General features: G+C 43.4%; 1 protein-coding gene across 1 annotated transcript in view; it reads right to left on the bottom strand.

The window, feature by feature from the left end:
* Window positions 1-9,259: 9,259 nt before the first annotated feature.
* Window positions 9,260-22,678, bottom strand: part of GUCY2F (guanylate cyclase 2F, retinal) — a 44,318-nt gene continuing 30,899 nt past the window's right edge. Inside the window, exons 17-18 of the mRNA XM_063330024.1 lie at window positions 21,603-21,688; window positions 9,260-9,398 (exon numbers count right to left, since the gene is read on the bottom strand). Of these exons, the coding sequence (XP_063186094.1) occupies window positions 9,260-9,398; window positions 21,603-21,688 (225 nt within the window). The remainder of the gene's footprint in view (window positions 9,399-21,602; window positions 21,689-22,678) is intronic.

Here is a 22,678-nt window from a genome sequence, read left to right as displayed (position 1 = left end):
CAGGGAACACATAGGACAACTGATTTACATATACTTTGCCTGCCCTCTGGTGGTGAATGGCTGCTGATTAATTGTATGTATAGGTAGCTATTTATATATAGCTACCTATATATATAGTATATATATACACACATACGCACATGTACATATATATATATGTATGTGCCTATGCATATGCAATGACATATATGGTGGAAAATGCTTTCACCTGAATTGTACCTTGAACCCGAATGTTGCAGATGTGAGTGGTAGTTAATTGCTGTCCTTGGCCGTAGCTGGTCTTTTTAAATGCTGAAGATTTTCCACCTGACTGCGATTGTGCTAACACTTAGATAAGTTAAAATAATTCAGCATGAAAATAATAAAAGTATAGTTGAAAGTTTGTTCCAGCTTGGAGAGACCAGTGAGCTCTTCGTGTGTCCTTTTCCTCTCTATAAATAAACTCTGGCGAAACTGGGTGAGCTGTATGAAATCAAGAGCAAAATGTTTTTCCAGGACCAGTTCTTGCAGAAAATAAAGGACAGCATAAAAATAACCGCTGCAGGATGGATGTGCCTTCCCCTACACAATGCCGGCCTGGGTTAGCAGGAGGACACAGAGAGAAAGGTGGCCCTGGGCTGAAAGCTTGGAGGAGATATATTCCTTCAGCCCCTCAATGGCGTTTATTTTCAGTTCACCAAGGGCTCAACACCATATTTCCTACAACTGTGTCCAGCACCTGGGCATGAGGTAGTGAAGATAGGTGTGTTCAACACTGCAGCTCTCAGGACTTATATAAATATAACAAGTATTGCCTAAACTTGGTATCTTAGCCTTTTGTCTTTGATGTGACCTTTTACAGTGGGAAGGGCAGCAAAGGTGGCTTCTTAGGCTCTATTCATATTGACAGGGTTTATCTTTGTCTAGAGGGAAGAGAACTAGAGAAACTTCTTGTTTCAACATTTTCATTCACCACTCAGCATTTCCAAATAAAACTACAGTCTTTCCCTTTTGGGAAAAGAACCCTCAGCCCTTGGCAACCTTGAGATTTGCAAGCCCTTCTGTAGAGTGTTATCCCAATTTCACAGTTGCTTTGGATTGTGTTTCAAAACCATGCCCAGGGATGAGCACACCATGTCCCAGGTAGCCTTAGGCAACATGGAGGTGGTGTCCATAGTGTCCAAACACAGCATTTATAGCACATCGTCCAGTGACTGTGGCAGTACTCATCTTCCTTTCTGTCTCACAGTAGCTCCATCTGAACCAGTGACCAGTTCCTGGGTGCTGGATTCAACTGTTAAATTGCTACCACCAGTGGTCCCTTGGCCAACAAGCACCACTTCAAACAATCCCAGGGCATGTCCGGGGCCAGGGGTATTTCCACCATGTAGTTCGGGTGTTCGGGAGGAGAGGGAAGTTTACTAGCTGGTTCCAGTGCCAGGGAAGGGTGTAATTTAATCATGCGGGTGTCACCATTGCTTTCTGTGGAGCATCCCTTTGTCCTTTTCCATTTTTAAGGCCACAGAAGTCTCACGCAAGGTAGTTTTCTCCCAATGCTCAGGGCCTTCTGGTGTTCTAGATATGGGGGTATGATTTGCTGGAGACCTCTCAGGATGTGAAACCTGCTTCCCACCACGGCCAGAGGACTCCTCAGCTAGGGAGGTTCTTCACCCAAATCCTTTCCACCTGCCTTATCTTCTGCTGGCTGGGCACATGTGGACAATAGTGCCTGAACTTACAACCAAGGCAGGTTCATCCCACCTGAACAAACACCTTTGTATTCTAACCTTGCCTGGTCTTGTATCTCCTGTCTCGTTCCACACACACGAGTGTTGGACAGTCTGCACTTTTCCCAATGCTCAGCCACCAGTACAAAGCTAAAGCAGTAGGGGTAGAGAGGAAAAGGTTTCCAGGCTGATCCCTCCTCCCCGTAGACCAAGAAGCAGCGTTCACTGGGTCACCCTGCAGATTGGACCTGAGGCTTGGACCTACCATGAGTATTGGGTCATATTTCCCTCTTGACCTGGCCGTGTTGCAGCCCTGACAGGTGCAGTCAACCAGAGCAACCTCGATGACATCTCTCCACGAATAAACTTTGGCACATTATTTGGATAACAACCTGGGATTATTCCCTCTGGTGCTTTCTACGCGATGATGGTGTCTGGGGAGCTAGAGTTACAGATTTGGCCGGGCAGACAATCACCTCCGCAGGGAGCCCACACAAGTAGGTTAAACAAAAGCTTTATTTCCACACTGCATTCTCGGGACACGGTGCCAAGATTTCACAGACGGCTCAAAACAAGGATTGGCAAGCAATGTGCTGCTCCTGTGATGCTTTCTTATTGCAAACAGCCCTGAGTCACACAATGCATGTTCAGAGCCAAGCCTGAACTTCCTTTAAAATAAGAAGTGTTCAGATTAAAAATTTTCAGCTTTATTCTTTAAAGCAATAATGTGCTAGAGCAAAGCTCACATGCAGAGAGGCGTAAGGAGTTTCTACACCACCAGACTCTCATACATAGTTAAAACCCTCTGGTGCTACAACAGAAGACATATTCAATAAGCCATGGTTTTTAAAGCAGTTAATTGCAGTACATCTGCCGTCAGATATTATTCTGTGCTATGCTGCGTTTGGACGGTGCACTGCTCCTGGTGAGCAAAGACCTCAAGACCGGAGCTTCATCCACGCAGAGTCTGTTTGCTGCCCTCTATTCCTCCCCACAGTTTTCTGGCAAGCGTGGAGAGAGGTCAGTTGGTTTCCTGCAGGATTTCAATATTTTGAAATGTTATTTCAGTTCCAGCTTCTGAGCGAGAAAATAAATAAAGAAGGAAATTGGATGTGGAGGTTGGATCCGAGACATCTGCCTCCAGGGTTGCTTTGCAGCGAGAGGCTGGAACGGGTAACGGAGATGGCCCAGCAGACGGGCAGCTGAGCTCTCTGGCAAACAAACTGCTAGAAAACCAGACCCTTTTCCATTTGAAAACTGCAGAACATTTGCAACTTGGCAAACCTTAACAACAATAGCAAAAAAAGCTTCAGCGCTAATAAATGCCTTCTGTTCAAGACCAACTGGAATCTCATGCATCGTATTGTGGTTTTCATTTGGACATCAGTCCTATGCAGATATAACATACTTCAGCTTTGGTCCTTGGCCCTATAGCGACTTTCCCTGAGCTTCTCTGCATATGTTCATGAAAAATGTTCCAGACATCTAGCTTTGTGAAAATTAGAGTATTTATTTTCAGTCTGTTGTACGTTTTTTTTTAACTGCGCCTGCAGTCTGTATTACCTAGTTTGGCTCCTGGACAGCCCCAAGTTGCAAAGAGATAGTGGCAGAAGGGAGATTTAGTTCCTTTGAATAGAATTATTTTAATGCGCCAATGAAGCAGTCAATAAAAGAGAACCAGCTGATAAAATTTTTCTTGACTTTCAGGAGATCTTAAGCAGGTCCCATGGAGGAAAGGAGAATGTATTGCACCGAGTAATGACAAAGCGAAAGGCAAATGCTATGGATCAAGACTGATGTGGAGGCAGGAAGCAAAGAGGAGAATTACATGATCAGGACTCATTGTGCAATGACTTTGTGGGTGGTCCTTGCAGTCCCCCACTGGGTCCTGTGCTGTTTAACAGAATTTAGAGATGCTTAGGCAATTCAATAAGGGCAAGTGTAGGGTGCTGCACCTGGGGAGGAATAACCCCATGCACCAGTCCAGGTTGGGGCTGACCTGCTGGAGAGCACCTCAGCTGAAAGAGACCTGGGAGTCCTGGTGGGCAACAGGATGACCATGAGCCAGCAACATGCCCTCATGGCCAAGAAAGCCAATGGCATCCTGGGGTTCATCAAGAAGAGAGTGGCCAGCAGGTGGAGGGAGGTCATCCTCCCCCTCTGCTCTGCCTTGGTGAGGCCGCACCTGGAGCACTGGGTCCAGTTCTGGGCTCCCCAGTTCCAGAAGGACAGGGAACTGCTGGAGAGGGGACAGCAAAGGGCTACCAAGATGCTGAGGGGACTGGAACAGCTCTCTCATGAAGAAAGGCTGAGGGATTTGGGTCTCTTCAGTCTGGAAAAAAGACGACTGAGGGGGAATCTTATCAAAGCTCAGAAATACTGAAAGGGTGGGTGTCAGGAGGATGGGGCCAGGCTCTTCTCAGTGGTGCCCAGGGACAGGACAAGGGGTAACGGGCACAAACTTGAGCATAGGAAGTTCCACCTAAACATGAGGAGCAACTTCTTTCCTGTGAGGGTGGCAGAGCCCTGGCACAGGCTGCCCAGAGAGGTGGTGGAGTCTCCGTCTCTGGAGACATTCCAAACCCGCCTGGACACATTCCTGTGCAACCTGCTGTGGGTGACCCTGCTCTGGCAGGGGGTTGGACTAGATGATCTCCAGAGATCCCTTCCAACCCCTACCATTCTGTGATTCTGTGATTCAGAATGTCTCAGAGACATCCATCAAGGAAAGGAGGAGAACCAAGGGAGACTGACATCTGTAGAAATCATGAGGCCAGGCTTGGGGAGGATTGTGAGGAACTCGAGTGAGTGAGGAAAAGGATGGTGAATGAAATTTAATACCAAGAACTGTAAAGGCACAAGCACCAGAGAAAAAGAGTTAGGTGCTTCTTACACTGCACAGAGCATGGAGCTGGTTTCATCAGCTCAGGAACTCTCCCTTTTGGTCATTGCAAGAAGACTGGGGGGAGTACCCTGGTGTGGGACGAATACTGAAAAGCTTCATGTGCCTGCCTGTTCCAGCAGTCACTGGCCCAGGATTCCTGCGTGCTGCTGCCCACCCACCAGCTGCAGGATGCTGGAGGAGAGGATTCCTATACCCAGGGTCTGGAAATCATCCTGGATGCAATAGCTTTCAGTGCATTTTGGGAGATCTGGTCCAACCCTGTGTGCTAACTCAATCTCCCCTTACATCAGCTCTCTATATGCTACCGCGCTGTCCCCACAAGCTGACACAGCAACCCCATAGCTCTTCATCAGGCTGAGTTTTGCCTGCAAGAGCTATATCCAAGGCCACCATTTCACAGTGCTTCAGCATGAGCATGGAGAGTTGTAGTTCCTCTGCCTCCTCCCACCTCTACAACTACTTGAAAAGAGGTTGTAGAGAGGTGGGGGTCAGTCTTTTCTCACAAGGAACAAGAGATAGGACAAGAGGAAATGGCCTCAAGTTGCACCAGGGGAGGTTTAGACTGGATATTAGGAGAAATTTTTACACTGAAAGGGTTATTAAGCATTGGAACAGGCTGCCCAGGGAAGTGGTTGAGGCACCATCCCTGGAGGTATTTAAAAGGAGAGCAGACGTGGTGCTGAGGGATGTGGTTTAGTCATGGTTTTTGTCAGAGTTAAGTTGATGGTTGGACTCAAGGATCTGAAAGGTCCCTTCCAACCTAGATGGTTCTATGATTCTGTCCTTTTATTCAAACAGTTATTTTTAATACAAATGAGGTCAGTGATGAGAGTCACACTAGGACTTTGTGGCACGACTGAAGGGAAATGCAAGGATGTGTGGCTACAACAGTAGGAAATCCTTATCCCACCTTCACCAGAGATGCCCATGGACTTGCATCCAGCTGATGACCACTGTTACAGTGTGTGAGTAGGCGGGTGAAGGGGGGGGAAGCGTTTCCCTGTGCATAGGACCTTGCCAGACCATGTTCTCCGTTACATGGACAGAAGGGAGCAGATTGCCCTGATGTCTCCCATGCATTCAACAAAGGGACAAATCCATTGCTGGTGTGAGGACAGACAGTTGACCGTGTAGTGACCGTGGAGCTGTCCCTGACCTCACCACTGAAGGACATGTCCCTACAATGCCAAGGTAAATAACCAGAATGTCAGGGAAGGCGGACATGTTGATGTTTTTGCATGAGGATGTCAGGACAGAGACAACATAGTTTCATGAGTTCAAAGAGAGGTAAGGCTGCAGAAGACTTATCCTCAGCCTTATTCCTGCCTTCACCCGGCTGCAGCTCCAAACCTCAGAGAAGGACCTTGACATTTTCCAATGAGAAATGTGCTGTGGGGAGTGGTATTGCCCCCTTCCCTCTTTAGTGTCCCCTGTCATGGGAAACTTTCCTTACAACTGTTTTGATAACCATCCACGCCATGGCTACTCCATACCTTCCTTGGGTTCTTCTGCATCTCCTCATACCTCCTCTACTTGACTGTCCTGCTGCTCGTTTATGTATTTGGAGATCTTTTGGGGATCTGCCTCTAAATTACTGAATAATGGAGTGAATACGTGAACAGGGGTCTCCATAGGTACCTCATCTGCACTGAGAGCTGAAAAGTAAGCTGAGATGAGGATAAATATACAAAGAAAAAAGACTTACAGGTGGAGGGATAAGTCTCCAAGGATCTTTATTGGCATTTGGTTTTAATTCACTGTTAAAAATACTGTATGAAATATGAACTCTATTCAGACACTGTATGTTGTGCATAAATACATCTTCTAGAGCTTTCAGCGTGTTTGCATGATTGCATTAAAATTCACCCTATAACATTAGTGGTAAAACCTCTGGCAATCACATGGTAGGTTCCTGTTGATAGTGGTTTCTAGAGTGTGCGCTTCACTATCCGAGAAATCCACCAAGTGACTTGTCCACAATCACCTGAGAAGTCTGCTGCAGAGCTACAAAATTCACATATGCTGCTTCCAGCCCCCATCTTCCTTGTTACAACATCCAAAGACTAGTTTTAGGAGCAAAATAACAAGAAAAGAGCCTGATACAGTAATCACAGTTAATATGGGAAGAAATCTCATGAGTAAACCTAAACCTGTCTAAACAGAACAACGCCAGGAAAATATAAATATATTTTATGGCTCTCTAACAGCAGAGGTTATCACACTCAGGGATGAGTCCTTGGCCTCTTCCTGTTGAAATTAAGAGAAAAAAAATACCACTGGCTTCAAAGAGAATTAAGAATTATCCTGGGATTACTAAAGTCGTCAGTGATCAGAACTTTGCTTCTCTGCTACCCTTTCCCACAGATTTACTATTTTATTTTTTTTAAATAAATTCAAAGAATGTTGTTTATTTTTGAAGACTACAGGCTGAAGAAAGAATCCAAAAACTGTGTGCAGAAGGGCAGATTGAAATCCCCTTGTTTAAATCATCTTCAGCTGGAAAATTCAGGTTTTGGCTACCCAACATTTTCATAAAATTGTCTCTTATTGCATTAACAAAAACACACACTCAAAAGATTAGCTCTTAGTGGGTAATCATGAGATAAAAAGCTGGGTATCCCCAAACTCAAATATATATATATATATATCTCTTTACATATGTGTAGATGTTGAAAGGGAGAACGTATGCATAGTGGTAGTTTGAAGAGGTGTGGTGTTCGTTTTGGTTGGGTTTTTTTCCTCATTTTAAACTCACGTTTGCACAGACCAGTCCAGATAATGTCCCTCCCTGGAACTGAATATTGAGGCACGTTGTGTCAGAATTGCCTGGCCCATGTCTCTTCCACAGGACTTTATTCCTGAATTAATTTGCAAACAGAGGGCGAGCACAGAGCAGAAGGCGAAAGCTTTCCTAAGCCCTGCTTGACAGCTCAAGTGTCGTATGAGCCCTTTGACAGATGGCTTTCAAGGGCCAAATTCTTCCACATGGAATACCTACTCTCATCACTGAGTAGGCAAAAACTTCTTTCACAAAACCAGGTGCCACAGAGTGCAATCTCATTATTGAAGAACATTAATGATTTTCCCTTCTGTTTTCACTTTTCAGAGTTTCGTACCCCAAACTGCTCTTACTTTGAGAGTACATGCGTTTTACACTTGCTACGGTGAATTAGGTGTGAAAATTGTATCTTCCTTAGCTTTGTGGAGCCTGGCTTGCCTCATTTCATAAAGATATTTGCCATAACCAAAGAAGGTTTGGTCAGTGGTTGTTGACTCTTATTTATCATCTGAATGATAAAAATCTGCTCTGATTGCTCCGGTGAGAAGAGCTCAGACTGAGCTTGAGGAAGGCCTTCGTGTTTTCAATGAGCACCTTCTGGTGGTAATATTGATTAAATTACCATATCTGCTGTTCTCTTCAGCCTTGCAGAAGAGAGAACAACAATTCCCAGAAGTTTGTTAGAAGCCAGATGTTGAACAGGAGTAAAAAACCTGGAAGAAGAAATGGCCAAGAAGAAAATTATTTGGCCTTGATGAAGTGTGCTCTGTGAGAAGTGCCTACAGGCCAAATGCTGTGCCTTTGCAGAAAGGTATTTTTACCCACTGGGAGGCTTGCTTTGAAGACAAGTGCTTTTGAGACCGCTTGGAGACGGGGAAGAAAAAAGAGTGATGCGTCCTAGACTTTGCACTGCTTAAGTGATGTACTTTTCATTCCCTCAGCCCCACTTTTGCAGGAAAGAAAATTCATATCTCATTAGTATTACTCAGCTAAAGGAACTGCAGAATGTCATTCTCTGCATCTCAGTTTTACAATAGCTTGGCATTCTGCTTTGGGATGAAAAGCGTAAAACGTTTTAGATATGCTCTATGAGTGTGTGTATAAAGCAAAACAAAATGTTCTTCCAGTTTAGATCTGGAATTGCGAAGACGACATATTTTGACATTTTGGGCAGAATCACATTTTGGCATTTGGAAACAAATATTGATTCATACCAAACTGTTTCATTTCAAAACTGTCATTTCAGTTTGAAAATAGCATTAAAATGGCATTTGCAGCTGAAATGTCAATTTAAAAGAAAATGTTTCAGCTTAAATTGACATACAGGAACAAAACATTTTGATTCAAAATTTCCCCTTGTGGGGGAGTAAAAAATATTTTTTGTTGTTGTGAAAATCATTTTCTTCTCAATTGCACTGATTTTCATGAAACCAGAGTTTCCTACAACAACAACAACAAACCTATTTAATGCAAAACAGTTAAACCATTTTAGCACTTGGCATTATTGTTCAAGTCCAGGCCCAAGTGCAGCCGGACGTGGTTGTGCTGCCATGCAGACCTAGCTAAAAGGTTTTCTGGGCTCATCCTTGTGACAGATGCTGATGAAGAGCTGGCATCACCATCACCATCCCCATTACTTTCTTCCCCAATGGATCCCTGCCAAAAACACATACATACAGCTCTGAGCTGGTGTCCCATTTCACAAGAGGTGATGGTCAGGATTCATCTGCCTGCTCAGGTTCACCCTCTGCAAGAGCTAAGAGGCTTCATCAATTATACTGCTTTTGGCTGGAAGGGAATGAAATGGAGGGTGTGAGCTCCTCTGCTGGGTTGGCTTCAAGGAGTCCGTCCTGATCTTACTAGTTCTTCTCAGAGTTCATCCTCTTCAATGCTTATTCCGGCCTCCTTCATGCTCCCCAGCTCTTTAAAGGTTGCTTTTGTCAGTGTCTTCTTTGTGCCCCTCAGGACAAATTTGAGTTTCCTGGTCAGTACATCTGTCCAGTTGAAGCTGTAAAACAGGGAAGAGAGAAGGAGTTAGCAACCCTGCTTGATAAGGAATAGTCTTTCATTTTGCATCATTTTGTGTCAGACAAAGCAGAAACATTAGATGTTCTCAAAGCCATGAAGAAGCACCAGGCAAGGAGGGATGCTGGTTGAGAACTGCAGGGACCTCGTGGTCCCAGTAGACCATACAACCGCTGCAGCTGTTGCATGGTTTAATGAGACACATAGAGCTTTCATCCAAGGATACCCGCTTTACAAATGTAAATTATATTTACATAAAAACAACCAGAGGGCTTCAGCTGCTCATGAAAAACATTCCTAACTGCACATCACAAACCTCATAAAGCCCCTTGCTGGTATTAACAGAGATTCCCTGTTCATCAGCTGGGTTTCTCTGGGTTTGATGGCATTCACTGCCACCAATGAGAAATCTGAAGGTCCAGCCGCTCTGACAGCCCCGTGATCTCACCAAGGCCAAGATGGGATGGACAGAGAACCAGAAAGCCCTGCCATCCATCTCAGACCCAGGTGTTGTTTCACTGGCTTAGCCTGGCACTGTTCCTGAGAGAATATGCTATGCTGAGTACTAGGACTTTAGAGCTGGCCTACCTGAGAGACTACCTCTAGATCCAGGCTACTAAACCGATGTGATGGAGCTGAAGACGATCATTTGCTATGATTCTCTAAATGTCCCTGGTGCCCTGGTTCTACCATCTGTCGGTAGGGACAGATTTATTGTAACAGAATGGGGATTTCAGAGACAAAACAAACATCAAGGACTTGTAGAAGGCCAGGAGCTGAGGGATTAAGGTAGGTCTCAACTCTGCAGCTGTCCTGTCCTGCATAAAGCACCTCATGAAATGAAATTTACCATTTATAATAGAAGAAAGTATCATTCCAGCTGTTGTAAACCAAAAAGAACCAAATTCTAACCCATACCAATAACACCCTTGTGATTATATAGGTATTAAAAAGAACTAGTTGAGAAATTGTTGTGTGTATACATATATGTATGGTTTTAAATTGTACACACCATTGTTGTGTACAATGAACAAGCTATTACTTTAGAATAGAAATATATGTAAAACTGACTACATGAAGCAGGGATCCCAAGAGTGTAAGATGTGAGGTCTTGACAGGCAGGGAATGAATGTTATTAGGCCCAAGGACTATTCACACTAGTGACAGATTATTAATATAGAATTGTTAAGCAGCCTAATGAAACTGCCCTCAATGACAGCCCAAGATAAGCTGTCTTTAAAGCATCTATTAAGCATCTATAAAGTATATACATATACTTTAAAGTACGTATAAGACTATAGCAAAGTCAGCTAATAGCACTGGCACCAGAACCAGGTATGCAGGGTTGACCACTCAGACACTTTGTAGTGTAACACCGCGTATCTAATGGTTTTTATTATCATTCAAGGGAATTGTATTGTATTATTCGACCTAAAGTTCTGCAGATGGTGTCTGATGGTCTGATTACCTGTGCTTGAGGACTGGCTATTAAATCTGGATGCAACAAGAGAAGAACCAGGACCTCCAAACTCAGCACACATCATGGTCCCTTCACTCAGCGGGAGACCAAGGGCAGCCAAGGACAACCAAGGGCAAAAACCAGGAAAGGGATCTGAAGGCAAATTGCTGAATCTTAAGAAATCACCCAAATGTATCAACCCAATACGATTTAGGATCCAGTGGAGGATCGACCCTGAACATTCACTCATTGAACTTTATGAGAAAGAGCTGATGCCCTTGTCAAAGATGATCCCAAATGTTTTGTAACCACTAAGGAGACAAGGAAAATAAATGTCCTTTTCAACACCTTTCCAACACCTTTCTGGTGTTGAATGAAGAAGATAGGCCTTCCAGTGTGTTGCCAGGAAATGTCCCTGCATAGCAAGAGAGAAGAAGGAGCTGATGCAGAGTGGAAGAAAGAGAAAGAGAAGAATGATGTGATGGTGCGATAGGAAAAAAAATATCAATAGAAATGAGTGTTTGATTTCTGCAGTTCTGGTTTTAATCTTTGGAGGGATCAGGCAGGCAAAATGATCAGAGATTAGCCCTGCAGTGGGGCTGTAATTGTATGGGTTTCTGGGTAGGCGTGGGTTTCACCTTTGAGGACAGGGAGAATATTTATCAAAAACCCTGTTCTGAATGAGCTTTCAGATCTTTACGGCTGGTCAGCCACACCTTGCTAGTCTATGGCTTGGCCAGCAAAATGCAATAATTTGGGTGTTTACTGTATTTCCTGAATGAGAAAGAACCTTGGGGGATCTCCTGTCACTAAGCTGAGTTCATGGGACGAGAGGTCAGAATAGAGGGAGAGGCAAAGTCTTGAGGAAAAAAAAAAAAAAAAAAGGAGAGAAAATAACTTAAAAAATTGAGCCTCGGTACTTTTAGGTGATCTCAGACTGTTTCTTTGCCTATGCAGGACACACTACCCGTATGCTTATACATCTAAAGGTCAGCAAAGATCAATACAGGTGGCACTAAGATTTATACACCATGGATCCCTCCATAAATACAGCAGCGACCAACCACATTGGGGTGAAATCTCGCCCCTTTGAACTCCACAATGAACTCTGACTGACTTGCACGGGGTCTGAGTCTCATCTCTAAAGTGAGATCAATCTCAGGATCACAGGGAGTCATTGACCTCCCTGTGGGACAGTTGTCTGCTGGTCCTTGAGGGAAAAAGAAAAATCCCTTTCTCCGTAAGATGCTAGGGGTGGGATTCAGCTGCCTGAGGATACGGTCTAGCAGTATTTGAGATGCCATGTTTTATCCTGCTTGGTCTTCAGCTGCTGTTTCATCTACCAGCCTTGCAAAGGTGTCTTTGACAACCATGGTGCTCTGGCCTGAATCCCACTTGCATGGGTGGGTTGGTAGGTCCACGTTAAGATCTAATATCCTACTGCAGGAGAAAGTAGAAGGATCACTAACGGTATAGACAAGAGGTTTATCTCCAGGTTACTGGAGATGCACTTTGGTATTCCTCATGCTTTGTTGTATGTTTTTATCAAGATCTGGCCAGAACCATCACTCGTCTTCAAAAACAGATGTCCACCAAGGAAAACAGAGTCGACAGTCAGTCTTTCAAGGTTAAAGGATTCGCTTTCTGAGCACAAGGAGTACAGTTTTGGCCTTCTTCTAGACTCCAGGCCAGATGAATGCTCCAAAAGCCCTGAGATGGGGATCCCTATCATCACAGCAAGGACTCTGTGAGACTGTTAGCAGTTTACAGTCCCAGACTAATGGGACTGTAAGCTCAGTGAATGAACTGTAGATCAGTGCATCTGAGACCCTTGTAGAGCGTCCTTTTATTGCTATCAAGGAAAAAACAAGCTTATTATGGCATGATCCCTTTCATCATAAATGTCTAAATAGATTAGCTGGAAACATCACTAAGCCACCAAGCAGGCACGTGTGAATAAGTGGCTGTTGAGGACATAATTGCCTCCATTGAAAGCTTCACGCACACAAGAAGGATTGAACTAGGACTGCTGAAAAGCTCCAGGTATAAATGCCTTATTGATTTTTCTGCTGTTTCCCATGGATTGAGCCAAGTGGGCTAATGAGGACCTTCTGTTCTCCATAATACACTGCTAATCAGCCTTGCTTCAGTGCAGAAGATTAAGTCTGTGGGTGATATATGTGCTAAATATTTTACTATCAGTATATGTGCAGTTTTTGTCAAGCAGGGCTAACCCAAGTGAGAGATCCTCTTTGTCTCTGGCCTTGGAGGATTAGCTTGTCCTCATAGGTGCAGATCAGCAAAGCAATCCTCTGTGCCTTGGAGCTTATATTTAGCAGTGAGTGTTCACATATGGTAGTGCTTATGCAGGTCTCTGCACAGTATGTCCCATATTTAAATCTTTTTCTTTTTTTAAACGAGGAATTTCTGCCCAGCTCCTAGAATAGGGAGAGCCTCAGATAAAAAATTAAAAATCTCTGAAGGGAGATAAAGCAGCTTAGTAACACTCCCTGAATCTTTAAAAGTTGTGGTTGGGAAAGAGTAATGCAGCCAAAAGTCTTCTGCTGGGGTTTATCCTTGTGAGAAAATTGGATGGAGCTTTAGTCTCTACAGTAATCTATCAGCTTGATACGGCGTATTTTAGGGGTTTTTAACCAGCCTGTATCTAGGCACCTTTTCCTAAGAAAGTGGAAATTAAGTAAAAGTTAGTTCAGAGGCACTGAATAGAAGCATTATTGCTGCTTTCAGAGCTATTATTTAAAAAAAACCCACAACCATACAGCGTTTTCACAGGACATCAGACCCTCTATGTGCATGCGTGGGTGCACGTGCTTATATGCCAGACTTGCTCTGGTAGCACCTATTTGATCAGGCACCTCAGGTCATGCTGTGATACCCCATGCAGCTTCTGAATTCCAAACAAATCCTCCTAAATCCACATTTATTTTTTGTACCAGCAGGTACCATAATGTTGAGTAACAGAGCTGGATCCTCTTCCATGTCATGAGATATGGAATTATACTAGGCAGGAGATACACGTTTCAGGAAAGCAACGATAGGCAATTTGGATTCTTCCAGGCTTGAACTCCAGCTTTATCTCTGCGTTTACCATGGACTGGGCTCCTCCTGGTACAGTGCACATCGACATCCAGTGGATCGATAATACACTGCAGGTAAGCACAGTAATACTGTATGTCTTTCAGGAACGAATGTGATAACAGGAGGTCAAGAATTTGCTAGGAAATCGCCCAACAAGGCTACTGCTATCTCTACACAGCTTTGCTGCTCTTCCGAGCACCTTGAATGAGACTCTTTAAAAGAGTAATACATATTTTTGACCACAAAAAAAAAAAAAAAAAAAAAAGAAAAAAAGCATGACACTAAAACCAGCAAAGTGCAGACAAATAACACATAAGCAGACACTAAACAGCACAGCTACGTTGGGACTGTCCTACAGCTACTACCTCAGATCTAGGCCCTTTTGCCAAGGAGTTTTTCAGCTTTCCTCCTTTTGAACTCTGCAATTTCTTCCGGGGGTAACCCATGAGCTCTACACCTGCAGTGAACATGTAGGCCATTAGAGAAAGAACCAGTTCAGTTTCATCTGCAATAAAGAACAGACCGTAACAGAGACCAAGGGAAAGGCAAGTGTCTTCTGGGGCGAAAAAGGAAAACAAGTATTGGACCTGGTTCCGATTTTATTTATTCCCCTCTTGTATCGCTTCCACTTGACTTATTGCAAAGGGAGAGGTTAGCTAATTTAATTTTAAATGTCCCAAAGTTAGATGCCTGCTCTGAGAAAGGCATCTTTTGTAATCTGTATAGCCCAGCACTTCCAGAAGGCTCTTGACACATCTTAGACCCTTCTCCTTGGATGAGATGAATGACTTTGTTGATTGAGGAGCACAAACGAGGTATCTATCATGGCTGTATCCAGAATCTATTAGACAAGATGAATCCTGGGAGAATTATTGCATTATTCATCTGATCCTCCCCCTCATTCATCAAAGGGAAGAGCAGAACAAAACTGCTGTGAAGGCATTGTCTTCTGTTAGTTCAGCTCCTGCCTCAGTGCCTTTTGGTCTTCCAGGGTTGTTGCTTTCAGAAAGTCTCAGCTCTTAAAGCCATGGGCACACTTCCAAATGGAAATCCTATTTAGCTGTCCCTAGAGGCAGCCAGTTTTCCCTGAAAGCTTAGCACAAATTTAACAGCCTTTCCCGAGGGAGATCGGAGTCAAGTTTCAGCGCTTTTGCCAATTCTGTCCTACAAATGGAAACGTCCAGCCAAGCTGTCCTTCTATGCCTTACCTAAATCCTCAGCTCTGGAGACATCTTTCCTTTTTACAGAAACAATGATCCTTGTTTATAAACCCCCCCATGAGTGCTGGAGCCTTTAGGGCTACGTCCCAGGGACAGTGAAGCCAGGAAGATACAACCCTGATGGGCTGAATGAGGAATGGCTTCTTCTGGGAATCTACAACTCAGGTAGGATTCCTCTCCCTGAAATTTAGGTATCTGCAACAGAGATGTCTCCATCCAAGCCAAATATCTTTGCCTCTATTCCGAGCCAGTAGAGGGAAGCAGGCTGTACTGGACCACAGTGGGGGTGTATCCCAAAGTGGATGTCCTCTGTGGAGCAGAAGAGGTGCATCTAGAAGTGCCTGTTTCTCTGCATTGACTCTAAAAGGAGTGTAAGATGACCAGCTCGGATGGAGGACTCTGTGCTAGAGGTATATAGCTTTTAATAAGATGAAATCCTACCCATTGGAAGGGGCCATCTCCAGCGCCTTTATGCAAAATTCAGCCATGCATGAGGGGCTTATTCTTTGACTCCAACCAGCAGGACTTCATCCACAGGGGAGTAGAGGAGGTTGCTGACTGTTTCTGTGAGGCAGAAACATTCTGCCTGTGCAGCAGGTTGTGACCCACAGAAGGTGAAGACCTGACCAGAATATTTGGGGGTGAAGTGCAGTATCATGTTGCCTGTGCGCCACCTCCAAACACTGCTCACACAAATATCAAATAACCCTTTGATAATGACTTGACTTTCATACACAGCACAATAACAAGAAAAAAGATCCAGTGCAAACAGCACTGACATCTCTAGCTTTAAACTAAAGGGGGGAAGATTTAGACTAGACCTAAGGAAGAAATTTTTTACAATGTGGGTGGTGAAACACTGGCCCAGGTTGCCCAGAGAGGTGGTAGATGCCCCATCCCTGGAAGCATTCAAGGCCAGGTTGGATGGGGCTCTATGTTGAAGATGTCCCTGCTGATGGCAGGAGGGTTGGACTAGATGATCTTTAAAGGTAACACATTGAATCCCATCTTCCAACCAAACAATGCCACGACCTGACTTTGCTTCCTTTCAGTGCATTTAGGGTTTCTTGTTATTGGCAGTTATTATCTAATCTAATATTCCAGCCAGTTCTCCCAGAAACCTCAGCTTGCTCAAAAAGAGCTTTTTAAAATATATCAGCTGAAGTAACAGCATTCCAAGTCAGAGAGCCTTCTTCAAAGGCAGCTAAGTCACTGGCTTTCATTCCCTTTCTCCCTTCAACCAGATTTCAGAGAAAAAGTCTTTTTTCTCACCTGCATTATACCATAGCCATGACCAGAATATTCCTTTTTCTTCATTTTGCTGTTGTGTTAGGAGTTCAGAAATAATTTGAAAAGAAAGCATTGATTGTGAAGGAAAAAACATCTGTCCTGACGTTGGGTGATCAAGCCTATGAGCCAGAGGATGTTTTGATTTCCCCAAATAACTCTTGTTACATGTTATATAAAGTTTATTTATGAAATGTTGTGCTGCTGTTGTATAATTCCAGCTATGTAAGGACAGCAATAGTTTTTCACTGCTGTTTGCTTCACAAGCTCTTTTATTTCTGATTTAGAAGCACATTGGGTGAAAAACTTCAAATAGGAGCCTGAATGGAAATCCTTTTGCTTATCGCCCCCAGAAAAAACACATCAACAGCAATGCAGCACTAGGTCCTCTCTGTTGATCATCTCCCATCCTGCCAGGGTGCCTCAACACGGACAAAGCAATGAGAGCCTTGTACTGGGCAGAAGAAGTTGTCGTGTTGTCCTAATGGGTGTCATTTTCCTGGCTTGTACAAAGATGCTTCTCATCTGGTGTTGGGAGATGGATTCTTTGAGCATCCTTCTCTGCTTCTCACCCATTTCACCTTCAAACAAGGATCTTGGTGCTTCCTCGAGGGCTGATACGCGTGTATATGAGGATGGGAGAGCCCCAAAACTTCCTCCTGTCCCTGTCTGCATCTTAAGTTTTTAGTGATTTCTCAAGTCAGGTTGTACTTATCATTGTGGATGGTGGTGGCCTAGATGCTTTATTTGCCCTCCTGGACTTGAGAACCTGTATGTTTTGATACAAGAGAAGGGATCTGGGTTTGATGATAAAAATCCAAAACTCTCGTATGTTCTTTCCCTGGGCACTGGATTCATGGTTAAAAACCCTTGAGAGGACCCACGATCTGTATCTTTCTTCACTGAATTGTATTCTTTCTTTTCTTTCTTTCTTTTTTTTTTTTCCCTCCAGTTTACTTTCCTAGCTAATTTAAAATAGAGTTAGAAAGGGAAAGTTTCTAGATAAAACTACCCCCTGGGTAGTAGGGCTCCTACTGCTTGAAAGCGCTGTATTCAGTAGTAGAGCAAAGGATTTCTGAAACAGGATGGTAAAAGTTGGAAAGTCAGAAAACTGAGTATGTCACTCATCTCCTTGGAACTGCAAATGAACATGATCCTGGCTCTTGGGGCGGTTTATCTGAATTTCTTTAGCTATTGAATTTTTTCCTAGTGCTAGATATTTTTTCAGTGCTTCGCCAAATGCATCTGTGATTTAGTTCAGGTCAGGCTTGTATCTCCTAGATTTGTATAACATCATATCTTTTCATGGAATCATATATCTTTTCTGGTGTTTTGGACAAGAGGAGCACTCCAACAGTGATGACGAGGTGCTGCCCGTGCCAGAGCATCGCTGGATGCCAAATTCCAATATCCCACATTTATAACCTAGCGGCTTTGCGCTTTTTCCATGACTGCTCTGCAGCCCCAAAACTAGTCTCCTGGTGTATCCTTAAAGAAACCTCCCAGCCTTCCTTTAAACCTATCTGACTGTGAAATTTCAAAAAAACAAAAAAAATTTATCCTACAGGTAGGCTGCTGCTCCACTGCTCAATATGCTCTTTTTTGCTATATTGTCATTTTGTTACACCTTCTCTATGTCCACCCCAATCTGCTCTTATTTCTTGTGGCAGTACCAGGCTTTTGCAGAAAGCTTTTTTCTTTGCCTTCTGTAGCGATTGCACAACGGAGCCCCAACCCACAAGATCCTGAGATACAGTAATACAAATCCTAACAAGCTGCAAGGAAGAAGGAGAAATAATATTCATTACAAGGCAAACATCTGCCAGGGAAGGCGTAGAAATTTGCCTTGGAGCAAGGAAAGGACCAAGGATCCTATTGAACTGCCTGTCCTGTTCTTCATGATGCAAAGTTAACCTAAAGCTCCCATATAAAGCAGGTAAAATTGAGATGTGACCAGACCTAGAAAGAAGGAGGTTATCCTTCAAAAAGGAAAATTCTCTGGGGCAGGAGCCTGCAATCTGGACATTAAACTTGCACTTTCCCTGTATCCCATAAAAAGAGCTTGTGAAGGGGCGTCTTACTTGATTCCCAGTAAGCTTTTTGCTTCTGAAAACAGATATACAGACCCGGAGCAGCTGGACTTAAGGCTAATTTTAAGAATAGTCTTTTAGTTCCTTTGATTTTATTCATGGTTGGAAGAAAGTAGGGACGGTAAGAAGCATATTAGGTCTTTTAATGGAATTATGTTTCTTCTTAATTAAAATGTTTTGTATCCTGCATGAGCCGTGTCACCCACAGCACTTGCATTTTACAAGTGCATTTATCTGAACTTCCTTACGCAGCTGTAAAGGTATGAAATCCTGGTACGGAGAGTGGAAATCAATGAGAATGTTCCAACTAATGCTTCCAATAAGTCTGTAATTGGGATTAAACAGAGAGGTCGGTGAATATCAATTAAATTCAAATTATGTAGGTGCAATGATTGTTCCTTTGTTAGTCATTTGGTGGTGGCTTGAGGTTTATTACTAGACAAACTGACGTATTCTCTCATCAATTTCAGCAATACCAGAAGCAGTTGTTATCACAGTATTTTGCTGGACCGTTAGTATTAATCCAATCACATAATTAAATATTCTTCCATATTTTTAAGATTAATGAAGTTTGGCTTCTAACCTCAATATAAACTCAGCTTTGTAAGGTCAAGGACCATTGTCCAGGTCTCCGGTGCCAAGACAACTGCGAGCACAGTAGGATAACGAAGCTTGATTTGTCCCTAGATATCTGTGAACAGCTCTGTGAGGTACTTGATGGTAGATCTGCTCATGACCGCCTACCACAGATGAAAAAGCGCCTTCTCTTGTCAAGAAATCCTGCCAAGGACTGTGCTTACAGCTTTGATTGGCTGATGGGTTTTATGTCATGGTAAATAATAGGAAGATAGCAATTCTATTTTTTTTTTATGTCACCTGCTGTCTTTTCCACAAACCACTGCAGTGCAGGCCTGAAATACTCCATATCTCAAGGGACATGACTTGTCATGGCAGTAAGAAGCACTAACAGACCACGAGTGAAACCAAGCGCATCAAGTTATCTGGGTCTGTACGAATTCCAGGAGATAACTCGTGGGGTCAAACACAGATCCAGAGATTTTAAGAAGATGAAATCATTTTTTTAGGGTTACTTTGAGCCCTTTCTTCACATAGAACTTCCACCTCTAGGATCTGACCCTTAAATCCTTGGCCCACAGGTTTGCATTTCCATAGCACAGACATGAAGCCAAGCACAATTTATTAATCTTCTCTTAATAAGTACCACTTCTCAGCAAGACCACAACAACTGCCACCAAAGTCACAAAATAAAGCATGAGATAAAAGCAAATGCTCATGGAAAGGAAAAACCTAAATAGAAGATGAGTTGCTCCAGGACAGGGTGAAAACATGAGCAGAGGAGGAATTTATTCAGTACCTCCTCCTTCAGCTCAAAAGCCTACAGATGAGGAAATCCTTATGGAAGTGTATGAGGCAGTGACTTGAAACCATCATATTGGCCAATAAGAGAGAAACAACTTTCAGCCTCTCATAAACTGGTACAAAACTGAATCATCAAGATAAGGCTGGAAAAATGGGATATAATGTCGGATACCTATCTGATAATGTCACAGCCTATGCATGAGGCAGTTCTCCAAATATTTGCTTCTCTTGAACATCCAGTTATTTCTTCCTCCCATTTGACATTTGACTTCTACAGGGCATAGCTTTGATTTTGACCCTTCACTAGGAAAGATTCAGTTTCATGTAACTTTTCTTTTTCCTCTGATTACTTTCATAATCGTTCAACTACTGTACGACAATCTATGTGGACAGAAATACCGCAAAGGAACAGTGAAGATCAGGGCCTTGGGACAAGAGCAGAAGGTCACCTCCCTCTCTGCAGTGGGAAAATTTTTTGCCTCCTCTTATTGTCCCCTTGGACCTGATGTATTTTCTATCACTTACAATCCATGTTTAGAAACAGCTTGGGCCTGCGTAAGTCCAACTTTGGCACACATGAGCAGAGGACAGGCTCTTTGAGGATTGTGGAACGAACCTCAGCAGCCAACAGAGGCCTAACGCATACTTTTAGATGGTAAAACCAGGATGAGAAGAACCTACTCTCAAGGTAGAAGTCTTGGGGCTTCCTTGGTTGCAGAGGAAGTCAGAGCCAAAGTAAAACCAGACCCTGTTTGCTGTCAGACATCTGTCTCTCAGCTAGTCACTGCAGGACATCTATACAGTCAATAAAACAGGCATCTTGCAAGAAGGATTAATCTTCTAATACAGACATCCAAGCAGGCCAGTTGAATCAGACCCCTGAGCATGTATTTCTCTTTGTTGACTATAAAGGGAGTCAAGGTTGACTAGCTTTAATCTGGGTGACTACACTGTTCTTGTCAAACAAATCCTTCTCCTGGTTTTTATGTCCTGACCACAGTGTCCTTTCCAGGCACACAGCATACAACAACCGAACAGGGAGTACTCCATTTGCAAAATCAGGCATTGCAAAGCTACAAAATGGCCTAATGAATTTCAGTCTTTGCTCACCACCACTTGCATGGTGGCAACATCATTAAGTCTGTAATTACATAATGCTGCCATGTTTTTACAACACAAAATCTCTTTATTGTTCTGTTCGAATGAACAGTGCTACAGGGAAGAAACATGTTTATATGGTGCATGAGGCTGGTGTTTTCTGCAGGAGGTTGATGGAAGGAGAGAAAAATTTGAGTGTCACCCATACACTAACAACACCAGAGTTATGAAAATGTCCCTGCCTGTGCATGTCCCACATGCACATGGAGTAGGAAGGAGGTTCAGGAAGGAACTCCCCGGTGCTCCATCTCCAAGGGACTATAGGGGGGAAGCAGCAAGTTTCCCTGCCACTTCTTGGGAACTGGCGTTACGGAGAGGAGTTGAAGAAACCACACCACTTCTGAGTCCCAGTACTATGCCTGAAAATGTAAGTCACCTGCCGAAAATGATGCAGACTTTGCAAACAGGTACTATGGAAAGAGAGCTATTCATCCTGTCAACACCAACAAGGACCTTCTAGTGAATGTATTGAACAGCGATGAAGTCACACTTACCCTGGTTTTATTTCAGGAGGTTTAGGTAAGGGCTTCAGGAAGCCTTTTTTCCCAACTAACCAATATGTGTCTTCTACTCCTTTACCCTAAAATAAAAACAAAAATCCAGATAAGAAGCGGCTTTCTGACCATCCTCTTCTTAATACAGAACTTTCTCACTGGGTTTCTGAGGGCTTCATATACACCCAGAGACAGAGCATGGCTGGAAATCTTGGGCTCTCCTTCACAATGGTTCAGGGATGATTTGAATTTCCCTATCCTAGAAGAGTACATCTTGTTCAAACTGTCATCTACAAACAACCCTCATTGATCTGGGTCGTTGAAACTACACAGCTTAGCAGAAATGAGAAACTACGGGTTTTCTAACCATCTTATTTGGCAGCACTATCATCATTAATTGAGAGATTTCACAACTGTTGCTGGGCTGAGTATCAGACTAATAATGTTCTCTCCCACCACTGATGATTTAGCTTTTAAGGTGAGATGCACCTGATGAAATATAGGCATCTATAATCAGAGTCAATCACCCTTGACTGGAGAAGTGGAGGAAAACAGGCACTTCTATAAGGCAACATTCATCTTCACATAAACTGGACCCCTGAAAATAAGTCAGGTTAATAATTTCCTAAAGTGCCAATTTATCTTCACTAACTATGTAAAGGTTTCTTTCCATTGACTAAACCTGGAATAATTACCTCAGATCTCCACTTGCAGACATATGAACCCGGGTGAGATGATTCTACTTGTCATGAAAGATTGTTGAGAGACCTGGGGCCATACGCAGACCTCTTATGGTAGGTGTTTAAGGCAAGCAAAGCTCCTACCTCTGCCTAATGACTATGTAAAGGGAGAAGTGATGTCTTGAATTAGTTGAATTAGAAAGTATTGTCTTGTTTGGACACTGTGAAAAGTAGCAGCTTCTGTCAAGGGTGGACTAAACAGAGTCCTAAATAAATAACTAGATCCAGCACATACAGCTGATTGTTTGATCCCATGGTCCTTCAAGAATTACCTCATGTACTGAAACAACTGATGGGGACAATTGGGAAGTATCCAGTGGAAGAGTGGTGGATGAA

This window comes from Chroicocephalus ridibundus, chromosome 1 (genome assembly GCF_963924245.1).
Source record: "Chroicocephalus ridibundus chromosome 1, bChrRid1.1, whole genome shotgun sequence".
NCBI classification, from domain to species: domain Eukaryota; kingdom Metazoa; phylum Chordata; class Aves; order Charadriiformes; family Laridae; genus Chroicocephalus; species Chroicocephalus ridibundus.
Note: the sequence above shows the minus strand (reverse complement) of the source record. Positions and strands in the feature narration are given on the sequence as shown.